Genomic DNA, 25,796 nt, shown 5'->3' with positions numbered 1-25,796 from the left:
CTTCTTTCTTTCTTTCTTTCTTTCTTTCTTTCTTTCTTTCTTTCTTTCTTTCTTTCTTTCTCTCTCTCTTTCTTTCTCTTTTTTTCTTTCTTTCTTTCTTTCATCTTTCTTTCTTTCACAGCCTCCTTTTTTAAAAATGAACTTACACACTAATGAAGGTAAGCACTTTCAATATATGGACATGTCAATCCGTACATTGTGTTTGCAACTGTTTAGGAAAAGCTACTCATCAAGTTAGTCCTACAATCAAAGGATCTCTGTGTTTGGCCAATAACTTCTCAGAAGCATGAACAAAATATATATTTATAGATTTTTTTAAGAATATGACATTTAAGTAGGAAAGTATTATTACCTAAAAAACAATATCTAATTATGTCACACTCCTTTAGGGAAAAACAGGGAAATAGTATGTGCAAAGAATAGAAAACCAAAATATGGCAACTGAAATTATTATAACAAAAACCTGAAGTGTGATAAAATGCCAAAAGTAACTATAACTCAATGTCACGTTCATTTTACCATAATTCTGCAGTATTATTAATGAAGTGCAAAAATAATTATGCTATCCACATGAAATATAGGGTAAGCCTTTAGGCACCATTTAGCAGAAACCAGTCACTAGTAAGTAACCTGATGTGCTTTTTCTGCCCAATTTAACATCACCACAGGCTTTCTCACTATCCTCCTTAACAAAGTATGGGGTACAGGAGGAGATGGGTTCATTTATCCAGAAAATTACTTGCAACACTACTTGTCTCTCTTGAAACTACTATCTCACTTTAAAAATGCCCATAAGCGTGAATGAAATTGAGTCACATCTGAACGAAATCAAATCATTTTTTCAAGAGGAAAAAGACACTTTCTTCTCTCACGGTATTTTAAATTGATAGATTGTTTTTCTTTGTCAGTAAAATGTTGGATTAATATGTAATTTTTAAGTAGCTTTAAAAATGTAAACCAGAAATAAATGGTTTACAAAAATAGATGCAGATTTAGTGTAATTAAGATTGGCAATGAGGCTTAGCAGAGAATAAATAAATAATTTAAAAAATCATTACAGGAAAGAATATCCCAGTCTAGCTTCTATCCTGGAAATCCCCAGATTTATTTGCCAACCTCTAACAATTTTTAGATTACAAGAACAGGTGAACACATACTTATGCAGTGTTAGATAACAGTATCAGGTCAATCATATCTGTTCTCTGGGTTGCTCTAAATATCTTGGAGATTATCAATCTATTTTGATATGTCTGTGTGGGGAAAGGATGCACACTGAATTTTACTGGCAGAGTAATTTAATGTCTTGTTCAAGGGATAAAGTATGGTCAGAGATAAAACATGTAAATGGTTCAGAAATAAGATTTGCCAAATGATTCTCACTTTACAATTTTGTATATAAGTTTTTACTCCAGTAAGTGAGGCATACCCTACTTCATTCTGGCTTTTTCTGCTTTGTTTTGTTTTTGTTTTTGTTTTCTGCTTTTTTTTTTTTTTAAGTTACCATTGATATACTGACAGAAGAAAGTCTAGGTAACATTTATGGAGAAAATATAATTTATTAGACATTAAAAATATATTTGTTTACACATATTACACAGTATTTAGAAGCAAATGACTTTTCTGAAGTGTCTTGCCAAAGCATTCATTCGATATGGATAGAAAGACTATTAACATGCTGCCCTTAATCTTTGAATTCATGAAGTTTTAGAACTTATTTGGCAGTGACCTTTTTTGTTTTCCTTTGATATTTAAGCAAAGTTAAATACACAATTTCTTTTCTCTAGCATACAATACTACTGGAAAAATAAAATTAACTTTGAAGTCAAGGTCCTTCAAACACATATAGCCAGTGAATAATTTTACTAGCATCTAAAAATGCATTTTTGTTTATATTTGCAAAGTAAGAATCAATTATAATTTTTTTATTCCTGAAATATCACAATGCTGTTTCAGTGTATACACACATATATATATATAATCAGAAAAGATGAAAATTATTATTGAGTATTGGGTAAATTATATTAAAATGACCAAAATATGCTGTAAGTAAAAATTTATAACAAATAATGATCCGGAAAATATGTTTATAGAACACAGATGAGATTGATCAAAAACATGAGGGCAATGAAAACTATCTTCAGTTTCTAATCTACTAGCTTATTGTAAGAATGATACTTGTTTTCTCCTGTAATTTTGTACAATTAACAAATCTGTGAAATTTGATAAATAAATAGATATATCTATTTGAAACACAAGAATTAACAAAATATTGGATATCAATGTTAATACATAATGATAGTACCTGCTTGGTGGAAAGCTCCATTGCTGAAATAGTAGTCGGTTCCTAAAGGAGAAAAAGAAATATGTGAGGTGTTTGGTCAATTAGAACAGTCAGCTATTAGTTAGTTAACTCAAGGCACTGCTATTAGTTTTCAGAGAGAGAGAACTTCAGTGTCCACAAGAAGCAATGCGATTGGGAAATAAGGCACATGAAAGAAACTGCATGGATAAGGGTCAAATATGTGGAGCAGGCAATGAGATTGTGTCAATGTTATACAGTCTACATACCTGTAGTTGACTAAGTTGGGGTTATTGCTTGCTAAAATATAAGGGAAAACACGAGCCTGCACATTGAGCACAGTGAGAATGTGTTGGCAAAAACATGTTTTGGACTTGTGTTAGGTGATTGAGGAGGGTTCAAAGAAGTAGAGCTTTGTTCTACTTTGGATGTTGTCAAAAATCAGGGGTAATTCTATGGTTAAGTATCTTCTTACATCATTTGGAAGGGAAGAACAAAGTAAGGCTAAAGCTGTGACTGGTGAAGAAGTAGCAATAACTCGTGATAGGCAGGATAGGATATATACGGTCATTTTTGTGGTTTGGACAATGTTCATGTTTTTGTCTGTAGACATGATTACAAAATAGTTTTGCTTTTATCTTGATTCATCATGGTCTCAGGGTGGTCCTTTCTGATGATGGTATTCTGTGAAAATTGTTCTGTTCAACTGAAGAACGCTGCCTTAGCTGAGAGTGCCAGCCTCATTCCTAACAACACCAATGACAGCTGATGAGAATAGGTCACTTTCCAGCTGTCAAGGACTACAAGAGCTCAGGTGGGATGAGATTACTTCATTATTATGAAAAACACGGTTTCGTGTGCAAGGACTTACAGCCAGGTCTTTGCCAGAGAATATAATCTCTTTAATGTCTATCAACAGGTTAACATAGAGGGGTAATAACTAGAGAAGTAACACTCACCAATGCACTTCATTAATTGTTCTATCTGGAGTTTATCATAAATGTGTATAGGCTTGCGTAAATAAATTGTGTTCTTTGATGTAGGCAGATACCAACAGCCTATATAACTGAACACATGAGTTTACATCCTTTAGGTTCACTGTCAACGAACTGTGCTGCAGGCTGTATCTTTCATTCAAGACAAACATGATGAGAAGACAGAGACTGCTTGTGGGTTTCTGAGAGGTGTGATAAGAAAGAGACTTAGGTGGAACGAAGGATCTGAAAACACTTCACTGTGTAGGTGACTGAAGCTACTAAGTTAAGTGTGAAGAGTTGGACTCTGGAGCCAAACTGCCAGGTCTCAAATTGTGATTCAAATCTGGCCAGAAATGCAGTATTAGGCGAAGTGTGTAAACTTTTTGTAATTCAGTTTTCTCATTGGAAAGTTAGATGGTGCCTCTTATAGGGTTAGTGAGAAGACTGAATGAATTAATACATGTAAAACACATTACAAATGTGCTTGGTATATAGTGTTTATTCAAATCTCTCCTCCCTCGCTTCCTCTCTCGTCTCTCTCTCTTTCACATACGCCCACACCCACGTGCACACACACACATTTCCATCTCATTTCCTTGCTTTAGTTTTTCTTGTTAGTGCTTATTACTGGATATATATATATACATACACACACACACACACACACACACACATTATCTAATATATTATTAATGTCTTAATAATCAATAAATTTTATATCGATACATATAATTCATTTTTTTGTCTTGTAAGTTTCTTCACACATCCCAAAGCAGAATCTGAGATAAAATCTTGTTTGCAGGTTTGGGGCAAGAGTAAAGAATTGAGGATTCAGAAGAAGGTGGAAAAAATCAATTAAAAAGTGCATTATGGAAGTCAATACTAAGAAAAAAAATCTGAGGATAGTTGACAATGACTCTCCAAATTGTCCACTGAGGTTTCTACCAAGAAAAGTACTTATTCATTCCATTCCTCATTCCATGCTCTCAGGGGGTTAAGTCTCCCACAGCCCCAGCTGTGACTCTAGCTTGTTTTTTGGCCTGCTGGGGCATAAAGAAAAGATTCCTCATAGGAATCAGAAGTGAGGTGAAAGGATGTGAGGAGGCAGCTGAGGCATCTCACGTGTCTTTCCAATTGCCCGTCCCCCTCAATTTGGGACAGAGATTTTGGCTGTTTATTTCACAGCCATATCCCTAGCACCTGGAATTATGCCTGGTATTTACAAGTTCTTAATACATATTTGCATGAATGAATAAATGAATGAACGAATTCTTTACCAATGTTCCTCTTTCCCTCCTCTCTTCAACTTACCCCACTATACTCTCTTTCTTCCACTTAATTTATATTTAAGATAAAGATAGCCGTTCTATTAAGTCTTTCTTTGTTTCTTATAGCTTAGCTGGAATTTCTTCAAAAATAATTTAGAATAGTCTACACTCACTGCTTTTGCTTGTTCATCTCTCATTCAATGCCTTCCCTTCTCAACCCACGGAGTCTAACTTTTATTCTAGAGTGGTGGCCTACTATCTTCAGAAGCAGAAATCACCAATGAACTGGGTATTGCTGATAGGACACTTTTCTGTATCCATAACTATTATTAGACTTTGTTTTATTTGTTACTATTGACGACTTATTCTTTCTTGACTGCTTCCTGTAATAAATTCCATTATACCTTGGGATTCTTTATTAATTATTCCTTAATGACCTTTAACACAGTCTTCTCATCCTCCAGCCACTCCTAACATATTTACTGTTCCTTGACTACTCCTTTCTACTCTCCTTTGGATGCCATTTTTCTTCCCTAGCAAGTTCTTGTGTTTTTGTCTGTTTGTTTGTTTGTTTGTTTGAGACGGAGTCTTGCTCTGTCGCCCAGGCTGGAGTGCAGTGGTGCTATCTTGGCTCACAGAAAGCTCCGCCCCATGGGTTAACGCCATTCTCTTGCCTCAGCCTTCCAAGTAGCTGGGACTACAGGCGCCCGCCACCAAGCCCTGCTAATTTTTTTTTTTGTATTTTTAGTAGAGATGGGGTTTCAGGGTGTGTTAGCCAGGATGGTCTCGATCTCCTGACCTCATGATCCACCCACCTCAGCTTCCCAACTCTTGTGTTTTTAATTACTCCCTATGTGCTATAGAATGGCAAATTTCTACTTCAAACCTGATGGATGAGCTGAGAACAGGATTTTCTTAACAAATTTAAGACAATCTGCCTGAGACACAAATGAAAGAAGTGATTTAGGAGGCACATTAATGGTATAATTTAGAGATTTTCCATAGTTTCCAATTTTTATAGCTTAAATGAATTATATTAATTATTAAATATAATAATTTTACACAAAAAATATCAATCATAAAGACAACTATGATGAAAGGAATGTCTATCAACTTTTTCTGTGCAGAGATATAACCTTTAGAATTTAGTAGCCTCAACTCAAAAACCAAGGGCACAACATATCATGGATATTCAGCTTTAAAAAAAAAGTTGAAGACTGTATTTAGGTTTGTATAATATTAGAATCAATAACCAAAACAGAAAAGTTAGAAGAGTAAGGAAAATTTTCCACAGATACTTCTTTCATTCCAACAATTTCACAAGAAAAATAGTTATGCGATTATTAAGGAGCTTATTTCATGAAGGTTTTTATGATGTAAAGTTTACAATCAAATTTCAAAGAAAGTGTTTCTTAGGCAGAGAAGTATTAACAGCTAATGTAATTGAAGTGAAATTAGCTAGCTCTAAGTACTTTCAAAAATGAAGGTGATTAATATTTATAAATTTCATGTTCCTTAATAATACAAAAAACAAATATCTATAAGGTAGATAAAAAACATTTCATTTATGAATGGTAAAACATAAAAGAAACCCTAGTACATAACAGACTCCATTGTGTCATGTTAAGATTTTAACATTCTTAAGATTCTAGAATCCATTAATTAAAGGAATCTTATTTATTATTTAGACCAGGAAATTAATAACAGTTTGGAATAAGATGAACTATATGCTGTCTGTGGTTGAATTTTAATAGACAATATATTAAGATGGCATTCGTTTAAATAAGCTATGGGGATTTTTTTTCTGAGAAATAGCGGGTAGTGAATATGATTTCCATTTAAAACAGATGTAGCTTCATAAGCGTGTTTTCATGAAACTGGTTTCAGTTGCATTTAATTGGTGTTCGAGTAAAAATAAAATTAAAAGTTAGCATCTTTTCAAGGCTTTCTATGACTCCAATTTACAATTTTTTTCAGATATGTTAATCTAGTCCTTATTAAACTTTCTCACTTGCAAAGCTTTTCAACCTGCTGATCCCAGGAGATTCTGACACAGCCTGTTGGATGCCAAACACAAGGACACTTTTAGAATGAGTTAATAGACTAGGTTAGGAAAGTATCAATTATGTTTTCATTTGAACAAAAATTAAACCCTTTCATTTGTCTGCTCAGCTGTTCATGGAATATTTCACAAATTGGGTTTAAAATGTGTTATCAATGTAACTGCCTTGCAATTTCATGCATTCAGTAGAACTATAAATAAAGCCCACTGTCCTAAGAGCATTGCAACTTGATATAACCTTTCAGTCTCAAAACTAAACCCTCTTTGACTGTACTGGAAAGAAAATCCCAAACTGACTAGTTAAATAGAAATCAGCATAAATTAGGCTTTTGTATCTTCTATTTTTATAAAACAAGGTATATGTATGGAATTTTCAAGCATTTTAAAAGAGACTTTCATTTGTACAACTAGTTCACAATAGCTACCATTTACTAGTAATCTTTTTTGTTTGTTTGTTTGTTTGTTTGTTTGTTTTTGAGATGGAGTTTCACTCTGTCGCCCAGGCTGGAGTGCAGTGGTGTGATCTCAGCTCACTGAAACCTCCACCTCCCAGGTTCAAGCGACTCTCCTGCCTCAGCCTCCTGAGTAGCTGGGATTACAGGCATGCGCTACCATGCTCAGCTAATTTTTGTATTTTTAGTAGAGACGGGGTTTCACCATGTTGAAAAATCAGTCTGGTGTCAAACTCCTGACTTCGTGATCCTCCCGCCTGGGCTTCCCAAAGTGCCGGGATTACAGGCATGAGTCACCGCACCCAGCCTTTACTAGTGATCTTAATTTTAAAACAAAACGCTTTTTAAAAGTATTTATAATCACAGTCTTTATTGTCAGACGAAAAAATTGAGGCTCAATTGACTTTAATCTGTTCAGAATCACATAATAAATACGATTGAAATTCAGGTTTATGATTGCAAATCATTTTTGGAATTAGGCTTGTTTCTTAGTACTTTAATGTCATTTGGGGTAGTTTATAGCAAATCAAAGTCATTTCTAGAGTCCTATACCAATGCCAGTTTTATTTCACCTCTTATTACTTATTAAAAATTTTACTCAAAAATGAAAATGTTCATTACTAAGGAATATTTTTCTTTCTATACTCTGATCGAGATTTGATTTCACCCTAAATAAAAGTATATTGGATGTAACTGAAACCACTGGAATATGTATTAGTCAGGGTGTTTTTCTGAAACCAACCTCAAAATGGGAATGGGTGTAATACTGGTTTTAATTCATGTATTTATATGAGGTTTGGTTATTCATTCTGTCAAGAACACATAATGAACATGGTCTCGTGAAGATGATAATATGGCAAAATTAACTGATTGGGTATCATTAAGTGTCTTTAATAAAATCCAAGAATATCAGATACTACCACGACCCTAAATCTTTAACTTTTCTGTTTACCTTGTCAAGTTATCCCTGACCTTTTTTATAGTATTTTATTTTAAATGGATTGCCTTACATGGCTCAAATGGAAACAAAGAAACAGTAAAATTTGTCTGCTTATTTCACTGTATATAGCTATGGCTTTAATGTGTTGTGGGGTTTTTCTTTCTTCCCACTGTAAAATTAAACAAAGTTTGACAGTGAAATATTCCAATTGCTAGACCACAATATATGTATGAACTTTGCCTGATAGAATAGAATGTTGAAAGTAAATATTTGTCTAAACTCTGCCCAAATATGTTTTGTCTACTTGAGTGCCAAAGAAATAATAATGACAATAATGCATAGCAGAGACTATGGAAGAGAGCTGAAATAGTTTTCTATCAAAGGAATATTGTTCACGCACAATCTTTTTCCAAAATTGTAAAGTCCGAAACAAGCATTTCCATGCCAGCACAATAGTATTCATTTACATTTAATTGTTACAGATTGATAATAATGAAACATTTTTTTTTTTCTTTGAGATGGATTTTCACTCCATCACCAGTGCTGGAGTGCAGTGGTGCAATCTTGGCTCACTGCAACCTCCGTCTCCCAGGTTCAAACGATTATTGTGCCTCAGTCTCCTGAGGAGCTAGAATTACAGGCACCCACCACTACACTCAGACGATTTTTTGCATTTTTAGTAGAGATGGGGTTTCACCATCCTGGCCAGGTTGGTCTGGAACTCCTGACATCATGATTCACCCGCCTCGGCCTCCCAAAGTGCTGGAATTATAGACGTGAGCCACTGCATGATATCTTAAATGCTACACAAATGTCATCTAATAGCTATCAAAGGTATAAGTCAGTTATGTATTTCTCTGGAAACTGCAAAATGCTAAAAAAAAAAAAAAAAAAACTAGTAGATATGAAATACTCGTACCATCATGTATGGGTTGATGACAGAGATACATTCTGAGAAACACATCATTACATGATTTTGTCATTGTGTGAAAAATCATAAAGTACACTTACCTACTACCTAGGCTAGATGATACAGTCTGTTGCTCCTAGGATATGAACCTGTGTAGCATGCTACTGTACTGAATATTTTAGGCAATCGTAATACAATAGTAAGTATTTGTGTATCTAAACATAGAAAAGGTACAATAAATGTATGGTCGAAAAGATTTAAAAATGGTACACCTGTGTAGGGTATTTATCATAAATGGAGCCTGCAGGACTGGCAGTTGCTTTGGTCAAGTCAGTCAGTGAGTGGTGAGTGAATGTGAAGGCCTAAGACATTGCTATATACCACTGTAGACTTTGTAGTCACCATTTTTCTTTCTTCAGTAATATATTAATCTTAGCTTTCTGTAAATTTTTTACAATATAAACTATTGAATTTTTAAAACTTTTTGACTCTTTTGTAAAAACACGTAGCTTAAAACACATATTATACACCTGTCCCAACATGTTTTCTTTCCTTATATTCTTGTTCTATGAACTATTATTATATTTAAAATTTGTTATTATTATTTTACTTTTTAAACTCCTTTTGTTAAAAATGAAGACACAAACACATACACTAGCCTAGGCCTACACAGGGTAAGGATCATCTATCTATATCTCTGTCTTTCACCTCCATATCTTGCTCTACTGGAAGGACCTCAGGGTCAATAGCACATATATTTGATATCTCTATATTATAGGAGATAACACATTATCTCCTACAATAACAATGCTACCTTCTGGAATACCTCCTGAACGATCTGCCTGAGGATGTTTTATAATTAATTTTTTATAAGTAGAAGGAGTACAATGTAAAATAACAACAGAAAGTAAACTATTGAAAATGTTAGGCAATAGGAAATTTTAGGCCCATTATAATCTTATGGGACCACTGTCATATGTGGGATTTATTCTTGTCCATAATGTTGTTATGCAGTGCATGACTATACTCGCAAGATTGTTGATTTCCAATGTCTCATAATTTTCATAATTTTGCTAAAAGTCATTTAGTAGGTCAGTTTAAATTAACACCTTTTTAATTAAAATTCTTATTAATGTAGTAAACAACATAGCCAAGATATGAAATATAAACTTAAAATCCCTGGAGATATAAATAATGAAAATTCACTAAGATACAGTATCTCTGCAAAATTATGCACATTCTAATTCATAATATCAGAAAATAATTAAATAATAAAAAATAACCTTATTTTTACAATGTCATGATATGATACAATTCTACAAAATAAAATGTAATTGCATTAATAGGTAGAAAAGTAAGTCCTAGAAACTGAGATTGATAACACATCATAGTCTTTGAACTGCGTGAAGTCAGAGACCACTTTTCTAGTGCTCTTCTCTGTATCACCAGAATTCAGCATTGTGCCAATCCCATCATATGTACTAATATACATTTATGTACAGTGGAAATTAATGAACCCTGTTTTAAAAATGTATTATCACTGAAAGGAAATATGAAAAGGAACCATGACAAATGCAAAAGTAAGAGATTCTGGAAATTAGAAATTCTTAAGATAACCATATTTCAGTGTTTCCTGTAACTTCATTTGCAACAGTAGTGGCAAAATTCGTCTCCAAATATATGTTGGTAAAGGTTTTCTACTGGAGAATAATGTGGTGCAGAATCAGGATGATAACTTGTGACTGTTCCTAGTTTATTTTTCTCATACTTGGGCACCTCACTTTAAGCATTGTCTCCTTGAAGAAGGCCTTAAATTCTTTAATTTCTTGTATTTCATTTTTTCATCAATACTAATTAATTCACTCATTTAATACATGTTGGTTTAAAAGACATTTTAGGTTTTGGAGATATAACAATAAAGACAAGACAGCAATTTATATATCCACCCCTGAGTGCCTGTATAGGTTTCTAAATCTAAACATACTCTGTAGTGGTCAAACAGTCCATTTGGATAGTTGTTAGCTGTTGTTGTTTTTAATTTCTAAGATAAAGTACCAATGTGTTTGTTCATTGGGGTAACCTATGGGACATGGTGATTGATAAGGATTAGTCATCACTCAATACCAGACTGATAAATTAGATCACTTTGATACTTTAGCATACAAATTATTATAAATAAATAAGGCTAATGTGCCTGATTGTAAAAATCATAATAGAATTATGATTATTTTATTATTTTGAAGACTTAAACCAAGGATTAGTAGGAAAGGCTACTGGGAATGTAGCTCATTTTCAGTTTAGCTAAACTAAAATAATAAAAGTATATTAGCAATGACATTTTGAGCTAAGTGCCTGTTACTGTCTTTGATGCATGACCTACAGTGTTTCTAAGTCTTCCAGTGTCCTGGTGAAATAGGTATTATGCTCACTGTTTTACTGATGGTGAAGTTCAGAGGAATGGTTTAAGTGTTCCAAATGGATTTGTCATGTAGATACGAGTGTAGAGTCTAAACCCTTTCCAGTAGAACATTGTGCAGCTTGTTATCATAAAACATCTATGTTACAATTCACCAGTTATATGTTTCAATGTTAATTATAATGCCAGTTGAATGAATATGTATTAGGAGCTTTCCATATTTTACTTCATTTTTTCTTTAAAATACTACTGAAGAGGGAAGAATAACTTATTGTATATAGTTATGAAAGTATTGGGGTAAGACATCTTGGGAAAACTGCTTACCATTAAAATATTGAATCAACTGAAAATTTTAATCAAGCCCATTCATTTCATAAACTACCACAGACACCTGAAGACTAAATGAGATCACTTGGAGTTGTCAGACTAGATACAATATTTTCTCATTTTTCTGTCTACCAACTTCTTCTAATACATGGTTTTGGTGGTTTTTTGTTGTTGTTGTTGTTGTTGTTGTTTGCAGTTAAATGTCTCAGTAGATGTTTGCTCTATTCTTTTATCAAAAAATTCAAATAACACATTTACAGGCATGTATTTTTCCATCATATGTCATTAATCATCTCAAGGTGTGCTTCAATTTAAACTATTTCTATTAGCTGACTTCCCAAAAGGAATAACAGACATGGTATATGTTAGACTACTTCAGTTCTCCTCTTTCCGTTCACCCACCCAACACCCCTCTCACCTGTACCCCCATTCCTCCAACCCTATACAACTCCCCTGGGCTGTCTATGATTCAGGATAATGGGATAAATATCTGTACATTTCTTAAGCGTGTAAACTAGGAATCTATAACAAATTTACTGTCAGTGATATAGACCTCTCAAATTTTCTTTTGTTAACAAATGATTTCTTTAAGAAAATATAAAATAATTCATACATAAGCTAAAAATTGATTAAAATGTCTTCACTATTCTGTTATTCTGAATGTATTTCCTTTAGTACATTCATGGAAGTTACATATCATTTCAGTTATACTATCATGTGTAAAATAGATTTTAGGAGTGGGGAAGAGTTTGTTCATTGAGGTAACTTACATAAATAATATAAAATGTAAATAATATATTTTATTATTGAGAAAACAAAATATGAGCCAAAAATATATTTCTTTACATCTTTAGATTTAACCAGCATTGAAAGTTTCAAGGTTTATTTTGACTAGTGTCTGGTTTTCTAATTGACAAGCTAATTAGAAGGGTATGTATGCTAGACTACTTGTCCATACCAAGTTCGGTGTGCAGCTGTCCTGGGGGAAAGACGTACAACTGAACTTGTTGACACTTGAAATTAGGCAGCACTCACCCGAAAAACTGTCATTTCTTCCAGCAGAACCTCTTCTAAATCATTCCACGTCTCCTTAGGAATTGAAACTACTTTAAGGACGGTCCCAACATCTTTGAAAGAAAGAGGGGAGAAGACCACAAGTTAAGTAGATCTGAACAGAGTTTAGTGTTAATGAATGAAATATGTATTTGTCAGACAAAGAAGCTTTGATATCAGTCTTCCTTTTAATTTGTTTTTTAGTCAAAACACGAGTAAAATACATATTCGAATGCATTTCTTGCAATTAGACAAAGTATAAGGGTAAACTATAAAGACAAACTTGGAATATAAAAGACTGAATTTTTAGAAATATGTTAAGCCTTGAAGAAGGTTTTATCATGAGACTGCATACATTTTTTAAAATATAATAATTATTACAGAGATTGCCTAGGTTAGATCAATTCTTTTCATTATTTCTAAAAATATCTCCTTAATTGCCTGGTGTCTCAGAAACAAAACCTAAAAATAATATGAGTTTGTCATGACAGGTTCTTCCACTTTTATTACAAAATCAGGGTCCTACTATGAGGACTCAATATAAATGGAAAATGCAAGGAATGTTGTCAAGCAAGGGAGGTAGTCAGAGCTTCAGAGCCCTGGTTGCTCATCTTGTCATCTTAAAGTCTTTAGTACTTAGAAGTTCCTAATCATGGCTCAATGGCCATTATGTGATGAATGACAATAACCCGATTTCTCAAAGTAAACACCTAGGATTACTTATGGCTGTGGTTTTTCAAAAATGCACACTTTGGTTAATCCATTTTAGAGCATTAAGGAAATTTAACATTCAGAAGCCAAAAGCATAAAAATATTGAACACATTTTATAGAGATTTCAAACCTTATTTATTTTTCTAATTTGCATTTTTGAAAGAGACAACTTGTTTTAATAACAAAAGTTGTCACTCTTATTTTAAGTTGGGCTTAAAAGTTATTAATTTTCCAGTATTACAAGTATGTTCCTGTTCCTTGATGGAATGAGGAACAGGGGCTTATTAAATTCAAAAATTGCACTCTTCAACCTTATAGTTCTGACTAAACTTGATCAAATCTAGTTGGCCTCAATTAGTTCCTCTTAATCAAGTTCAACAAAATAATTGTGAAGAAAATCTTGTCAATGAAGAATAAATTATATGACAAAAAAATTCATTGATAACTATTTTTGGAGAACCAACACGATATGTTATATGAGATGAAGACAGGTTGCTAATTTATCCCTTGTAAAGTTAAATCAAACAAAAGTACACTTTTAAGAAGATCCTTCTATATTTAAAGGACCTTAGGCTACTCATAATGGTAAAGATTAAAGGTAAATTAGGTTAATCTACTCAGTGCCTCTGATTGGGTCTCTGGTACCCAAACACAGCTTTATCTCTTTTCCAGATCAAGTTTTACTGAGTAGTATTTCAAACAATTTCACACAAATTGAATCAGATTACTCAACTAGGATCAATATACTATGATGTGCAACTTAGTTAAATGATAAAATTACTGTAATCAGTTTACTTTGCTGACAGATGACCCTGGTCTGTACTGACCGATAGACATCCACATCATCAGACAGTCAACACATTCATGAAATTGGTGCCTTTAAAGACACGTTGCGTCCAAGAGGAATTAAAAGCTCATGATTAGGTTTATTTGGTCAAATACCCAGAAGCAAGCTTTGTTGCTTTGACAGTGAGTGAGAGAATTCTCAATACATTTAAGCCAGAGGTGAAGGAAAAGGCAAGTGTGACATGACTGAACAAACTTAATTACTCTGAATAGAAAAGAAATTATAATTTGATATTGAATGATAAACTAATATTTATCCGAGAGAAATACTATTTCTTATATGTTCTAAGGATATTTATAACCAGAAATTGATACTTGCAATTCATTGACTTTTATGAAACCGTGGGACTGCTTGAGATTCTTTTATTTGGTAGAGAAACTTTCTCACTCATAAAAGTGGACTTTAATGTATTGCTCAGAACCTGACACTGTTACACCTGATAACATAAGTATTTCACAATTTTGTTATAAAACTTTAAGTCTTTAAAGCACTTACTATATGGTTACCATTCCCCTGTAGTTAATGCAATTTTTTTTTCTGTTTCTCACTAAGGGAAAATAAATGTTATTATACAAGGTTTCAGTGGAGCACTCACTCTGTTCCCCATTGATTTATGTCAGTTAACAGCGTTAATGGAGACTAGAAATTTATTACCTTGGAATCTGACCCTAAGTAGCAAGTAACAGATTTGTAACTAGGACTTTCAAAAATAATATTACTATTAAAAAGAGCAGGGAACAAAATAAAATAATATATCATAATAACAATGGAATTCATTCTTAAAATATACCTGAAAAAGTCTGTTTCTAATTATGGAATTAGTAAAATGAATTGTTAAATGTCCATAGAAATGTATCTAAGAATTATTTGAATCAATTTATGTTGTTTTTCTAATGAATTTTTTTTTCTTTTCATTGTATGGCAGAAACACTGAAAAAATTTTATTGCTAACGTTTATTTACTAGACGATGTTCACATTATTGTAATTTTAAAGTTCAGATAATTTTGCACTAATATTCTGGAACTATTATTGAATGTCTTGGGAATTTAAGGCAGGACTTGAGTAATATATCTTTGTTCTAAAAAGCCACTGGCCAGAAAAGTTATGATGCAATTATAAATATTGATTGCTTACCTAATCATTAGCTTTACCTGATTAAACTTATCAACTTTTCACTGAGAAGGGAATTTATTTTAAATTAGTATGTCTCAGCTTGTCTGAAAAGATAAATTTATAATGAAAGAATATTCATGTTATTTACTCATTTATTAAAGGTGAATTATACCTGGAAAGTAACTGTAGAAACTGGCCTCAGTTCTTAGTATACATTTGACCCTTGACCAACATGGGTTTGAACTGTGTGGGTCCACTTATATACAAATTTTCATCTGCTCCTACCACCCTTGGGAGAGCAATGCCAACTCTTACTCTACCTTCTGTTTAACCTACTCAACAGGAAGACAAGGGCAATACAATTCCACTTAAGGAATATTAAATATATTTTCTCTTCCCTATAATTTTCAGAACACTTCCTTTTCTCTAGCTTATTTTATTGTAGGAATACAATATCTAACACATATGACATACAATATGTGAAGCTAATCAACTGTTTATGTTATAGGTAAGGCTTCCAGTCAACAGTAGGCCATTAGTAGTTAAGTTTTGGGGAAATCAAAAGTTATATGTGGATTTTCAATTGCACAGAGAGTTGGCACCCCAACCCCTGTGATGTTCGAAGATCAACTTTACTTAATCAGTTAAACATAGTGTTCTGGAAAAAAGCTTACAGTTGAAATTTAAAAATTTACCTGTTCCGATAAACATAACATCATACTGTCCATCTTCTGCATCCACTCGGTCTACTACAATTTGTGTAAATTGATAATTTACATCCGTTTTGATCATTATTGGGCGATTGTTTATAGGAAACACTGGATTGTACATGGCTGGATGACTTCTTGCAAAGGTTATAACATCATCAGGAAGGTCCTTTGTAGAGTCAAAACCACCAAATGTTTTGCTGGGACACTATTATGATAAAGAGAACGGTATCTTTTGATTAAAATCTAATAAACATAACTGTACATCATATAATAATACATGGCCTCAATGGTTCTACTTAAAATAGCAGTTCAGGCCAGGTATGATAGCTCACACCTGTAATCCTAGCAATTTGGGAGGCCGAGGCAGGTGGATCACTTGAGGCCAGGAGTTCCAGACCAGCCTGGCCCAACATGGTGAAACCCCGTTTCTACTAAAAATACAAAAATTAGCTGAACGTGATGGTGCAAGCCTGTAGTCCCAGCTACCTGGGAAGTTGAGGCAGGAGAATTGCTTGAACCTAGGAGGCGGAGGTTGCAGTGAACTGAGATCATGCCATTGCACTGCAGCCTATGCAATAGAACAAGAATCTGTCTCAAAAATAAAATAAAGGAAAAGAGTAGTGCAATATATAGTATATATTTCCCAAATATATTTTAATTCTCAGTGAGATTTAGTTATGTCACTAATTCTTAGGCAAAATTACGAATGTATGTAATGAATTCAGTGTACAGGAGAAGTTTGGTGCCTCTATTAGTGCCACAAGCATGAGTGTTATTAGTAAAATAGATGAAGTATTTGACATAATGAATGGAGTATACTACAACTAAATGCAATTAATCTTTGAATTAGAGATGCTCAGAATAATTTTATTGAATACATTTAACTTTTTACTATGGCATCATGCTAAAATACAAATTCTCTTTTCAAACTGAAAAACAATATAAACTATTCTTTATTGTTTTGTTTCTAACATAATGCTAAAAAAGTACCATCGAGAAATGTAATAAATAAAATAATCCCAATGATAAGGAAAAGTGTTATTCAAAGTGTTTAACAACCTGCATTGCACAAAAAGTGACCAATCAGAATGCATGTCATGACCAAGCAGAAGCGAAAATGGCCCCAGCAGCCAGAAAGATGCTGGTTTTGCACTGGCATAACCTCACCTCTGGATGTAAACACTCTATGTAAGACAACACAGCAAAAATGACAGATTAAGATTTCACCATCTCCTTTCACTATAGTTATTGATGCAGTGCAAGCATTTATAGAGTACAATATCTCCAATCTCTTGCTTTTAGTCTTACACTTAAGTAATTTCTACCATTTAATGTAAAAGCTTGGGAGCTAAAATGTAATTATAAGAGATTCCTGATCTTACAAGAAGCTTAGAATGAGAAATCAATTGTCTTTGCCACTAGCTTGAAAAAATTAATAATTCATGAGAAATAAAATGAATGTGTTTTGAAATGGGAGGAGTATATATACACACATATATGTCTATGTATGTGTATATACATGCACAACAGTACAACAATATAACAGTTAAGGAAAGTAAGGTTGTATTTCTTGTTTTGTATGTAAATTATAAAATTAAGGTTATAGAAATATCAAACATTTATGTAAAAACCTGGAAGACATGATAAAGTGTATTTTCATGAGACTGAAAATTATTTCTGCACTTCTCTACTAGCATGTAAAAATAGTTTGCAAAAATTTAGAAATGTGTTATCAAAAATTAAAATAAGATTTAATAATTTTAGATTTATATCTTACACTGAATTTAAGCACTGACATCTGTAAAGAGCATGTTTTTAAATGTGAAATTTCATTCACTCATGGAAAATCTTCATCTTGCTTTAATTTACAATCTTGAAATCTTTTTTTTACATTACAGGATACATTTAATGTCTGTAGTTGCATTGTTTTTTGGCCTTTGGCAGAAATATATTCATTTCATAAACACCTAAGCTACTTACAGTTCCTGGCCGTGGATAGGGGACTCTTCCTTGATAAGGCACCCACTGATAGTTGGGTCCATCCCTGTGGGCATACGGACCAAGGAACACCCTTCTCACATCACTCATGCTGTACATACACACGGCTGATCCCTTGAAAATGTTACTGAACAAGACAGCAAGAATAAAAACAGATGTTCATCTTTATACAATGGTAAGAGAAATATTGATACTGAGTTCTTACATTTTTGATATTATTTATTAAAATATGAATATAAATTGTTAGCAATAATGTTTAGGATTTTTCTAGTCACGTGTATGCATGTAACAATACACAAAAGAACAAAAAATTGTGATTTCTTAAAAATAGAAGGCATAGCTGAAAACGGCTTTAGTACTCAGAATATATGCCTTCATATGAAACATAGAGTACTAGGTTTTGATAGGAAAAACAAATACATATAAGCTATAAATGAATAGGTAATTTTAATATCATGGAGAAATTTTTAAAAATGTAGATTAAGTCTCAAGCATTATTACAGAACCCAGGAAACTTTTAAATTAGCAAGAATGGGGCCGGGCGCGGTGGCTCAAGCCTGTAATCCCAGCACTTTGGGAGGCCGAGACGGGCGGATCACAAGGTCAGGAGATCGAGACCATCCTGGCTAACACCGTGAAACCCCGTCTCTACTAAAAAATACAAAAAACTAGCCGGGCGACGTGGCGGGCGCCTGTAGTCCCAGCTACTCTGGAGGCTGAGGCAGGAGAATGGCATAAACCCGGGAGGCAGAGCTTGCAGTGAGCTGAGATCCGGCCACTGCACTCTAGCCTGGGCGACAGAGCGAGACTCCGTCTCAAAAAAAAAAAAAAAAAAAAAATTAGCAAGAATGTTTAAGAACTCACTTTGTAGGCTGAAACTAGTACAAAAAATAGTGTCAAATGATGTGTCACATTGTACTATTTTTAAATTCCCAAAAGTATTAGATCAAGTAGGAAGTTGATTCTTGTGAAGACACTTAAAATCAGCTCTTTCTAACACAGAAAATAATTACGTGAGTACCTATTTCACTAAATTAAAGTGGAGAATTACAGCAATTATACTCATCATTTCACTAAATGAAAATTTTGTTCGCTAAACAAAAAATCAGGTAAACTGGAAGCAAGCCACTAAATTGCCACAATTTTCCATTTTATTAGGCTTATAGAAATGTGGCTTGAGTAATGTATTTATACAAAGATATTAAACAGTTGTGCACATTTAAAATATGGAATGCTTATCTTTTAACCAAACTTTCCCCCTTGAAAATTACATATAAATCAGACCAAATGAACAACATGGGCTCTCTACAGTTTATTATTGGAAACTGCTGCACATAGAGAGCATTTCATAGACTGCAAGCTTCATGAGAGAAGAGACCATGCCTGGCTTCTTTTCGGCTACCTAAATTATATATCACATGGCATTTCAGAGAGTAAACCTCAATAAATACTTATAGAATTTAATAACATTTTTATAGCAGAACAAATAGCAAATTAGTGCATACTTGATACATCACACCTTGTAATGTTTGGGTTATATATCCCCTTTCCATTGTTCTTTATGTTGCTTATCTTTGATTAAATCAGCTATCATCGAAATACTTAAGGAGTATGATATGTAGCTATTAAAACTCACATACAAATATCCATTCTATTGAAATAAAGAGGTGAAATTATTTTATCTCTACCTCTCAAAAGGTGGCAAACGGCATGGGCATCACATGGGTACTTGTGTGAACTGCACATTCTTAGGTCGCATTTAATCTCTAGAGTCAGAAACTCTGGAGGCAAGGCCTAGGAATCTGAATTTTATCATGCTCTCTAGGAGATTCTGATGCAGACTCAAATTTGAGCCACTGCACTAAGCAATGAGGAACCAGAAGAAATGGATTAATATTTGTTTGAGTCTCTTAAGTTCTATAGCTTAGTCATTCTGTTTTTTTTTTTTTCCAAAGGGAAGAAATATTATTTAGGTATGAAGAACTTCAAATGGTTTTAGAAATACAGATTTCTTAATTTTTATGTGATTTTTAAAAAAATATTGAGTAAAAACATCCAATAAATTTGTAGTGGCTTTAATAGTCACAGAATAAAACAGTGTTGGACATTGCAGTTAATCATTTTCTTTACTATCAAAGTTATGGTACTTTTCCTGACTTTTGATTTTAAATTATTTTTCTTTTAACGTTTCATCCACATCCCAATGCATATCCTTCTTTATATGCATATAAATGTACATGTGTTTCTTTCAACAACCTCAGGTAACATGAACTTTATGCTGAATGTAATAGCCTGGAGGGAAATAATCTCTGCTTAATTGACAGCAAGAGACTTAGGGAGCATGAAAAATAGTAAAAGGAGAAGTGTGAGGAAAGAGGGAAAGAGGCAAGAGGAAGAGAGAGAAAAAGAGGAAGCAGAAGGGGAAGGAAGAAGGGAAGGAGCCAGTAGAGAAAGAGCAGGAAAAGAAGGGCAGGGATAAAAGAGGATAAAAGGATAAGGAAATTAAGTTTGAGTTTGACTCTGGTTCCAAAAAATAAAAAGTAAAAAATAATAATAATAATAATGCTGTAACACTGAAGGTTTTTGTTTGTTTTTATTATGTGCTGTAATGCTGAAGATTCTTGTTTGTTTTTATCGTCTTTTTATGTGGTTATAACGTAACCCTAGTGCTGTAATGCTGAAGGTTTTTGTTTGTTTGTTTTATGTCTTTTTACATGATTATTTTAAAATCTGGGTTATAAGGTAGATAATAAAAAACCAAATGGAGTCTCAGAAAAAAAAAGTAGATTTTTTTACAAAGAGAATCTATTTACTGACTTAAAAAGTTTTAAAACTATTTATACGACATAAAGGGTCTTCAATTGCTGTATTAATGACTTTTCACACAATCTTAAAGGTTGAGAAGTGATGATGGTATTAATAATTTTTTAAATTACCTAAAGGCAATTAAAAAAATTCTTTTGTAAACAATCAACTTTCTCCAAACATATACATTTCTAGTTTAGTTCTAGGGTTAAAGGTTTAAAGACCAAAGAAAAGTGTAGCAAATATCCCATCTGTGGAATAGATATACTGGGAAGAACCATGAACTGTTTTGATATCTCTAGATGTATTTTGTCCCCAGATTCCCATACTAATCATCTGGTCAAAGATAGGACTTTCAGTGGAATTGCTGATGGGCTTTTCTCTTATCTCATTCATTAGCAATTGACTAAAGTGACAGAGAGATCAAGAGACAGAGAATTGTTTCCGTTATATTTTCAACAAATTTAAATTAATTTTTCCATCCTTAATTTATATCCCTACAAACTCTTCCCAAAACTCAGACTTCCATCTCTATAATATTTTACATTTTATTCAAAGGTTTAAAATCAAAGATATGCATAAGATGACATAAACATTTCAAACTGTTTCACCATAACACATTCACATCATTACAATGATGATTTTTTGTCTAAAATTCATTTAAAAAACAAACATCTACATAGATCATAACTTCTTTCAGTCACCCAAGCTCAAAGGTTAAAGCAACACTTGTCTTTCAAAAATATACTTTCACAAATTATGGGTACTTGGATACCACCTAAATAACATGAAGTTTCTGTAAGGTAGTTAAAAAGTTGTTTACCTGGAAGTCGTAAACACTCCATATACAATTGGGTTTTTAGGATCTTTAAAGTTCATTAGGAATACATCCTCTGTTTAAAAACAAAATTGGAGAAAGTTGCTTTTTTATGGAATGGCAAAGTCTGAACAAATATTCTCTATACATAAACACTAGCTTCTTACGCAATTCATCAAAATGAGTGTCAATGCCATTTGGACCTGGCACTGAGCAAATCAAGCGAGCTTTGAGGAATGTTGTCCATTTATTCACCAGACTTCTGTGCCCTCCAAAGTCATTCTGAAAGAAGGGAACACCAGTATTAGGCACTGTGAATGCAAATGATAATTTCAAATATTTCTGTTTTCTTCGTATCTTCAGACAAACATAAAATACAGTTCCTCATGTTTTAAAAGTTCCTAATCATTTTAAATGACCAGATATAGGTAGCTGTCACTTATTGTTACATTTGTGGTCAAATCATTCCCTCAAGTTTTTTTTTGACTTTTTAAGGGATATTTATTGTGAGTAGTCCCTTTATTTATTCAAGGGATTACTTATAAAATCAATTCGTGTTCATCTACAGATCAATGGATAAAGAAATTGTAGTCCATTTACACAATGGTCTACAATTCAGCCTTAAAACAAAGAAAATCACTTAGATTAGCGGAAGAAACAGTTTTTTCTTTGAGATATGTTGCACAATGTGGTATCATAAATAATAATGTATTATACATTTAAAATCATAGTAAGAGAGTAAATTTCAAATGTTCTCACCACAAAAAATAAGTATTTGAGGTGATGGGTGTGTTAACTAGTTGATTTAATTATTCCACATTATATTCATAAATCATAACATTACTTTCTAATCATAAATTTATGTAGTCATAATTATCAATTTACAGTTTCAAAATAAAAATCAAGAAGAAGGAAATCTTGTCATTTGAGTCAACATGAATAAACGGGGGGACATTATATTAAGAGAAATGAGATAAGCACGGAAAGACAAATACCACGTGACCTCACTTATATGTAGAATATAAGAAGCTGAACTCAAAGATGCAGAGAGTAGAGCGGTGGTTACCAGGGGCTTTGCGGGAGGGTTGAAGAGATTTGGTCCAAGATATAAAATTTCACTTAGATAGAAGAAATGAGTTTAAGAGATCTATTGTACAACATCATGACTTTAATTGATAACAATGAATTATATTATTGAAATTTGTGAAAAGAGTAGATTTTAAATGTCCTCACCATGAAGAATTGTAAGTATGTGAGATAATGCATATTAATTAGCATGATCTAGCCATTTCACAATGCCTGCACATTTTAATACATCATATCGCACACAGTAAATATATACAACTTTTATTGTCTATTAAAATAAATAATAGAATCTTAAAAATCACTTCACTTTCCTTTCTACTCTGCAATGAATGAATTCGTTTTGTTTTGGTATAATGCTCTCTCTCCTACCTACTGTGCATTGAGATCTTACCTACATAGGCGGGTTCACAGCCAGTGCTTGTACACTGTAAGCATTCAGTGAGTATTTAAAGAATGGATGATAAACATATGCCTTAAATACCCATACAAAAAATAGATCTCAGACAAAAGCATGCTAGCATCAAATATTTCATAAGCTGAAGGAGTTGAAGCAATTTATGTTTTACAAACAACACGTTGAGAAAATATTTGAATAACCCTTAATAAAGGAAACTCATTCCAGAGAAAATGTTTTGAAAGGCTTCTCACCTTGAAGAAAACTGATTTAACCTAAGCATAGTAATAAATTCTATTAATGTGGTAGGTGTTTACTAGAAACTATAGTTTTCAAAAATGATATTTATGTACATATATTGAGAGAACATTCTCCTTTAGAGTAAAACTGATTTATATTTTGTTTATATACTTTTATACACCTTAAAGATTTTTTTAAGCCTTGAAAGTAGTGCTTTTAAATATGACATGATTTTTGTAGAGAAAAAAGTCTCACCTACTTCACATGTTATTTGTATGTTTTCAAGTGTTGAAAACTTTTAATTTTTCAGTAATTGAATACACTAGAGATAATAGTTAGATCATATTGGGGTAACAGGTCACACATAGAAAGAAAGATTTTTAAAATTTCAGGATGCTTTCTTCAAAAGACAGAATTCAATTTTAACATGATTATGGAATATGGCTTATGATTTTCTTTATTTGAAGGGTGCTTTAATATATACTAACAGTTAACTTTTTCATATTGCATAAATACTGCACTATGCACCATAGAGGGAAACAAATGGCACTATTGTATTTTCACACTGATGATACTAATTAATCTATAAGTGGTTGTTGAGCAATTTTTATTCCATTTATCTAACACTATAATGCAATATTACATTTGATATTAAGCCATACAATGAGTGAAATACCTCAGATAGGTAAAGCTCACAGCTTCAAAATTGTTTTTGTATGGGTGTTTGTGTGTGTGCTGTGTGTATATATGTACATAGGATGCTACAATCAGTTTGTACAAACGAGCTTTCATGTTTTTCTCTCTTAAATGAATACTTCACATCTTCCAACAACAAATATTTATTTAAAACTTACAAGGTAGGCCAAGCGCGGTCGCTGACGCCTGTAATCCCAATGCTTTGGGAGGTCGAAATGGGAGGATCATCTGAGATCAGGAGTTCAAGACCAGCCTGGCCAACATGGTGAAACCCCGCCTCTACTAAAAATACAAAACTTAGCTAGGCGTGATAGCAGGTGCCTATAATCCCAGCTACTTGGGAGGCTGAGGTGGGAGAATCACTTGAACCAGGGAGGCAGAGTTTGCAGTGAGCTGAGATTGTACCACTGCACTCCAGCCTAGGGTACAGAGCAAGACTCTGTGTCCAAACAAAACAAAAACTAACAAATTACAAGGTATCGAAAACTGTGCTAGGACTGAAAAAGCATAAATTATCTTCTCCCAGGTAAAATAAAATCATTTTATTACTCTAAAATTTCAAACAGATATTATGTAATGTAATTATGAAACAATGCCAGTTACTTCACAACCTCTATCTGCATATTTGACTGTGTAGAGTTGCTCATAACCAACTATAATATTCAATCATTATTTACCATTTATTTGTTATATCAGTCAAACTGTAGCCAAAATTTTTATTGTATGTGCACACAGGTAGAAAATTTTAAAAAGCAAAGTCGTTACGGGAAAATGACATCCTTCTCATTTTTTTTTCTTCACCTCACCTTGCATATCTGACCTATTCTAGCGTGAGTAGCTTTTCCAGAGTGTTCTCCATCTATTGCATTTTCACGGAAGAAAAAGTATACTTTGTCATCTTCAGGATTGTCACTCTCTGGGATGAGGTGGGCACTAATGAACCTTGGATCTGAGAGACAAATTATAGCATATATATTAATTCACAGCTTAATAAATAATACCATTCTTTATGGTCCATTTTTACTTTTTCTTAACTCTTAATTGATATATTTCAAGAAACGTATCTTTCCTTTTTCCACTTTGTAGGTACATATTAACTGTTTTTTATGCATTATAAAGTATCTTATAAAATACCTTATATCTCTAGAAAAATTTATGTATTTTGTTCTGAAGGTTAGGAGTAGGTGCAGAAAGAAATCTTTAGGGTGATCATACATTGCAGATCCATGACTGGATATTAAAATATTTTGCAAACTATAGGTACTATCAAATGTTACTTATAGCTGTCACCATTGTTATTCTTTCTTTTAAGCATAAAATTTAAATCAAAATACTAATTGGTCTATTTCAGTTTTCAGCAAAGACTGAGTGGGAAGGGAAAAGTGAAATCTACATAAAACAAAGTAAATCCTCTCCTGTCATTCCCCTTTCCTGTAAATGGCAGTGTCATTCCACTAGATACACAGGAAAAACTCCGGTCACCCTTGAGTTCTCCCTTTCTCTCATACCCAACATTCTATCTGTCAGGATATCCCTATTTATCTCAATTTCTTACCACATTCTTCAATACCACTTTCCCTCAGGAAACTACTGCCACTATGAATTACTAAAGTAGATTCCTAACTAGTTTCTCAGTTTCTACCTTACCAACCCTTGTCTCCACACAACAGCCA

General features: G+C 33.1%; 1 protein-coding gene across 2 annotated transcripts in view; it reads right to left on the bottom strand.

The window, feature by feature from the left end:
* Positions 1–25,796, bottom strand: part of SEMA3A (sema domain, immunoglobulin domain (Ig), short basic domain, secreted, (semaphorin) 3A) — a 521,740-nt gene that overhangs the window by 24,445 nt on the left and 471,499 nt on the right. For both annotated transcript variants that reach the window (XM_011927683.1, XM_011927682.1), the window contains 7 exons: positions 24,930–25,072; positions 21,875–21,989; positions 21,714–21,783; positions 18,068–18,212; positions 16,073–16,292; positions 12,687–12,778; positions 2,303–2,344 (listed from right to left, as the gene is read on the bottom strand). In XM_011927683.1, coding sequence (XP_011783073.1) covers positions 2,303–2,344; positions 12,687–12,778; positions 16,073–16,292; positions 18,068–18,212; positions 21,714–21,783; positions 21,875–21,989; positions 24,930–25,072 — 827 coding nt within the window. The remainder of the gene's footprint in view (positions 1–2,302; positions 2,345–12,686; positions 12,779–16,072; positions 16,293–18,067; positions 18,213–21,713; positions 21,784–21,874; positions 21,990–24,929; positions 25,073–25,796) is intronic.

This window comes from Colobus angolensis, unplaced genomic scaffold (genome assembly GCF_000951035.1).
Source record: "Colobus angolensis palliatus isolate OR3802 unplaced genomic scaffold, Cang.pa_1.0 Scaffold74, whole genome shotgun sequence".
NCBI classification, from domain to species: Eukaryota; Metazoa; Chordata; class Mammalia; order Primates; family Cercopithecidae; genus Colobus; species Colobus angolensis.
This window is presented reverse-complemented; position numbering and strand designations above follow the sequence as displayed.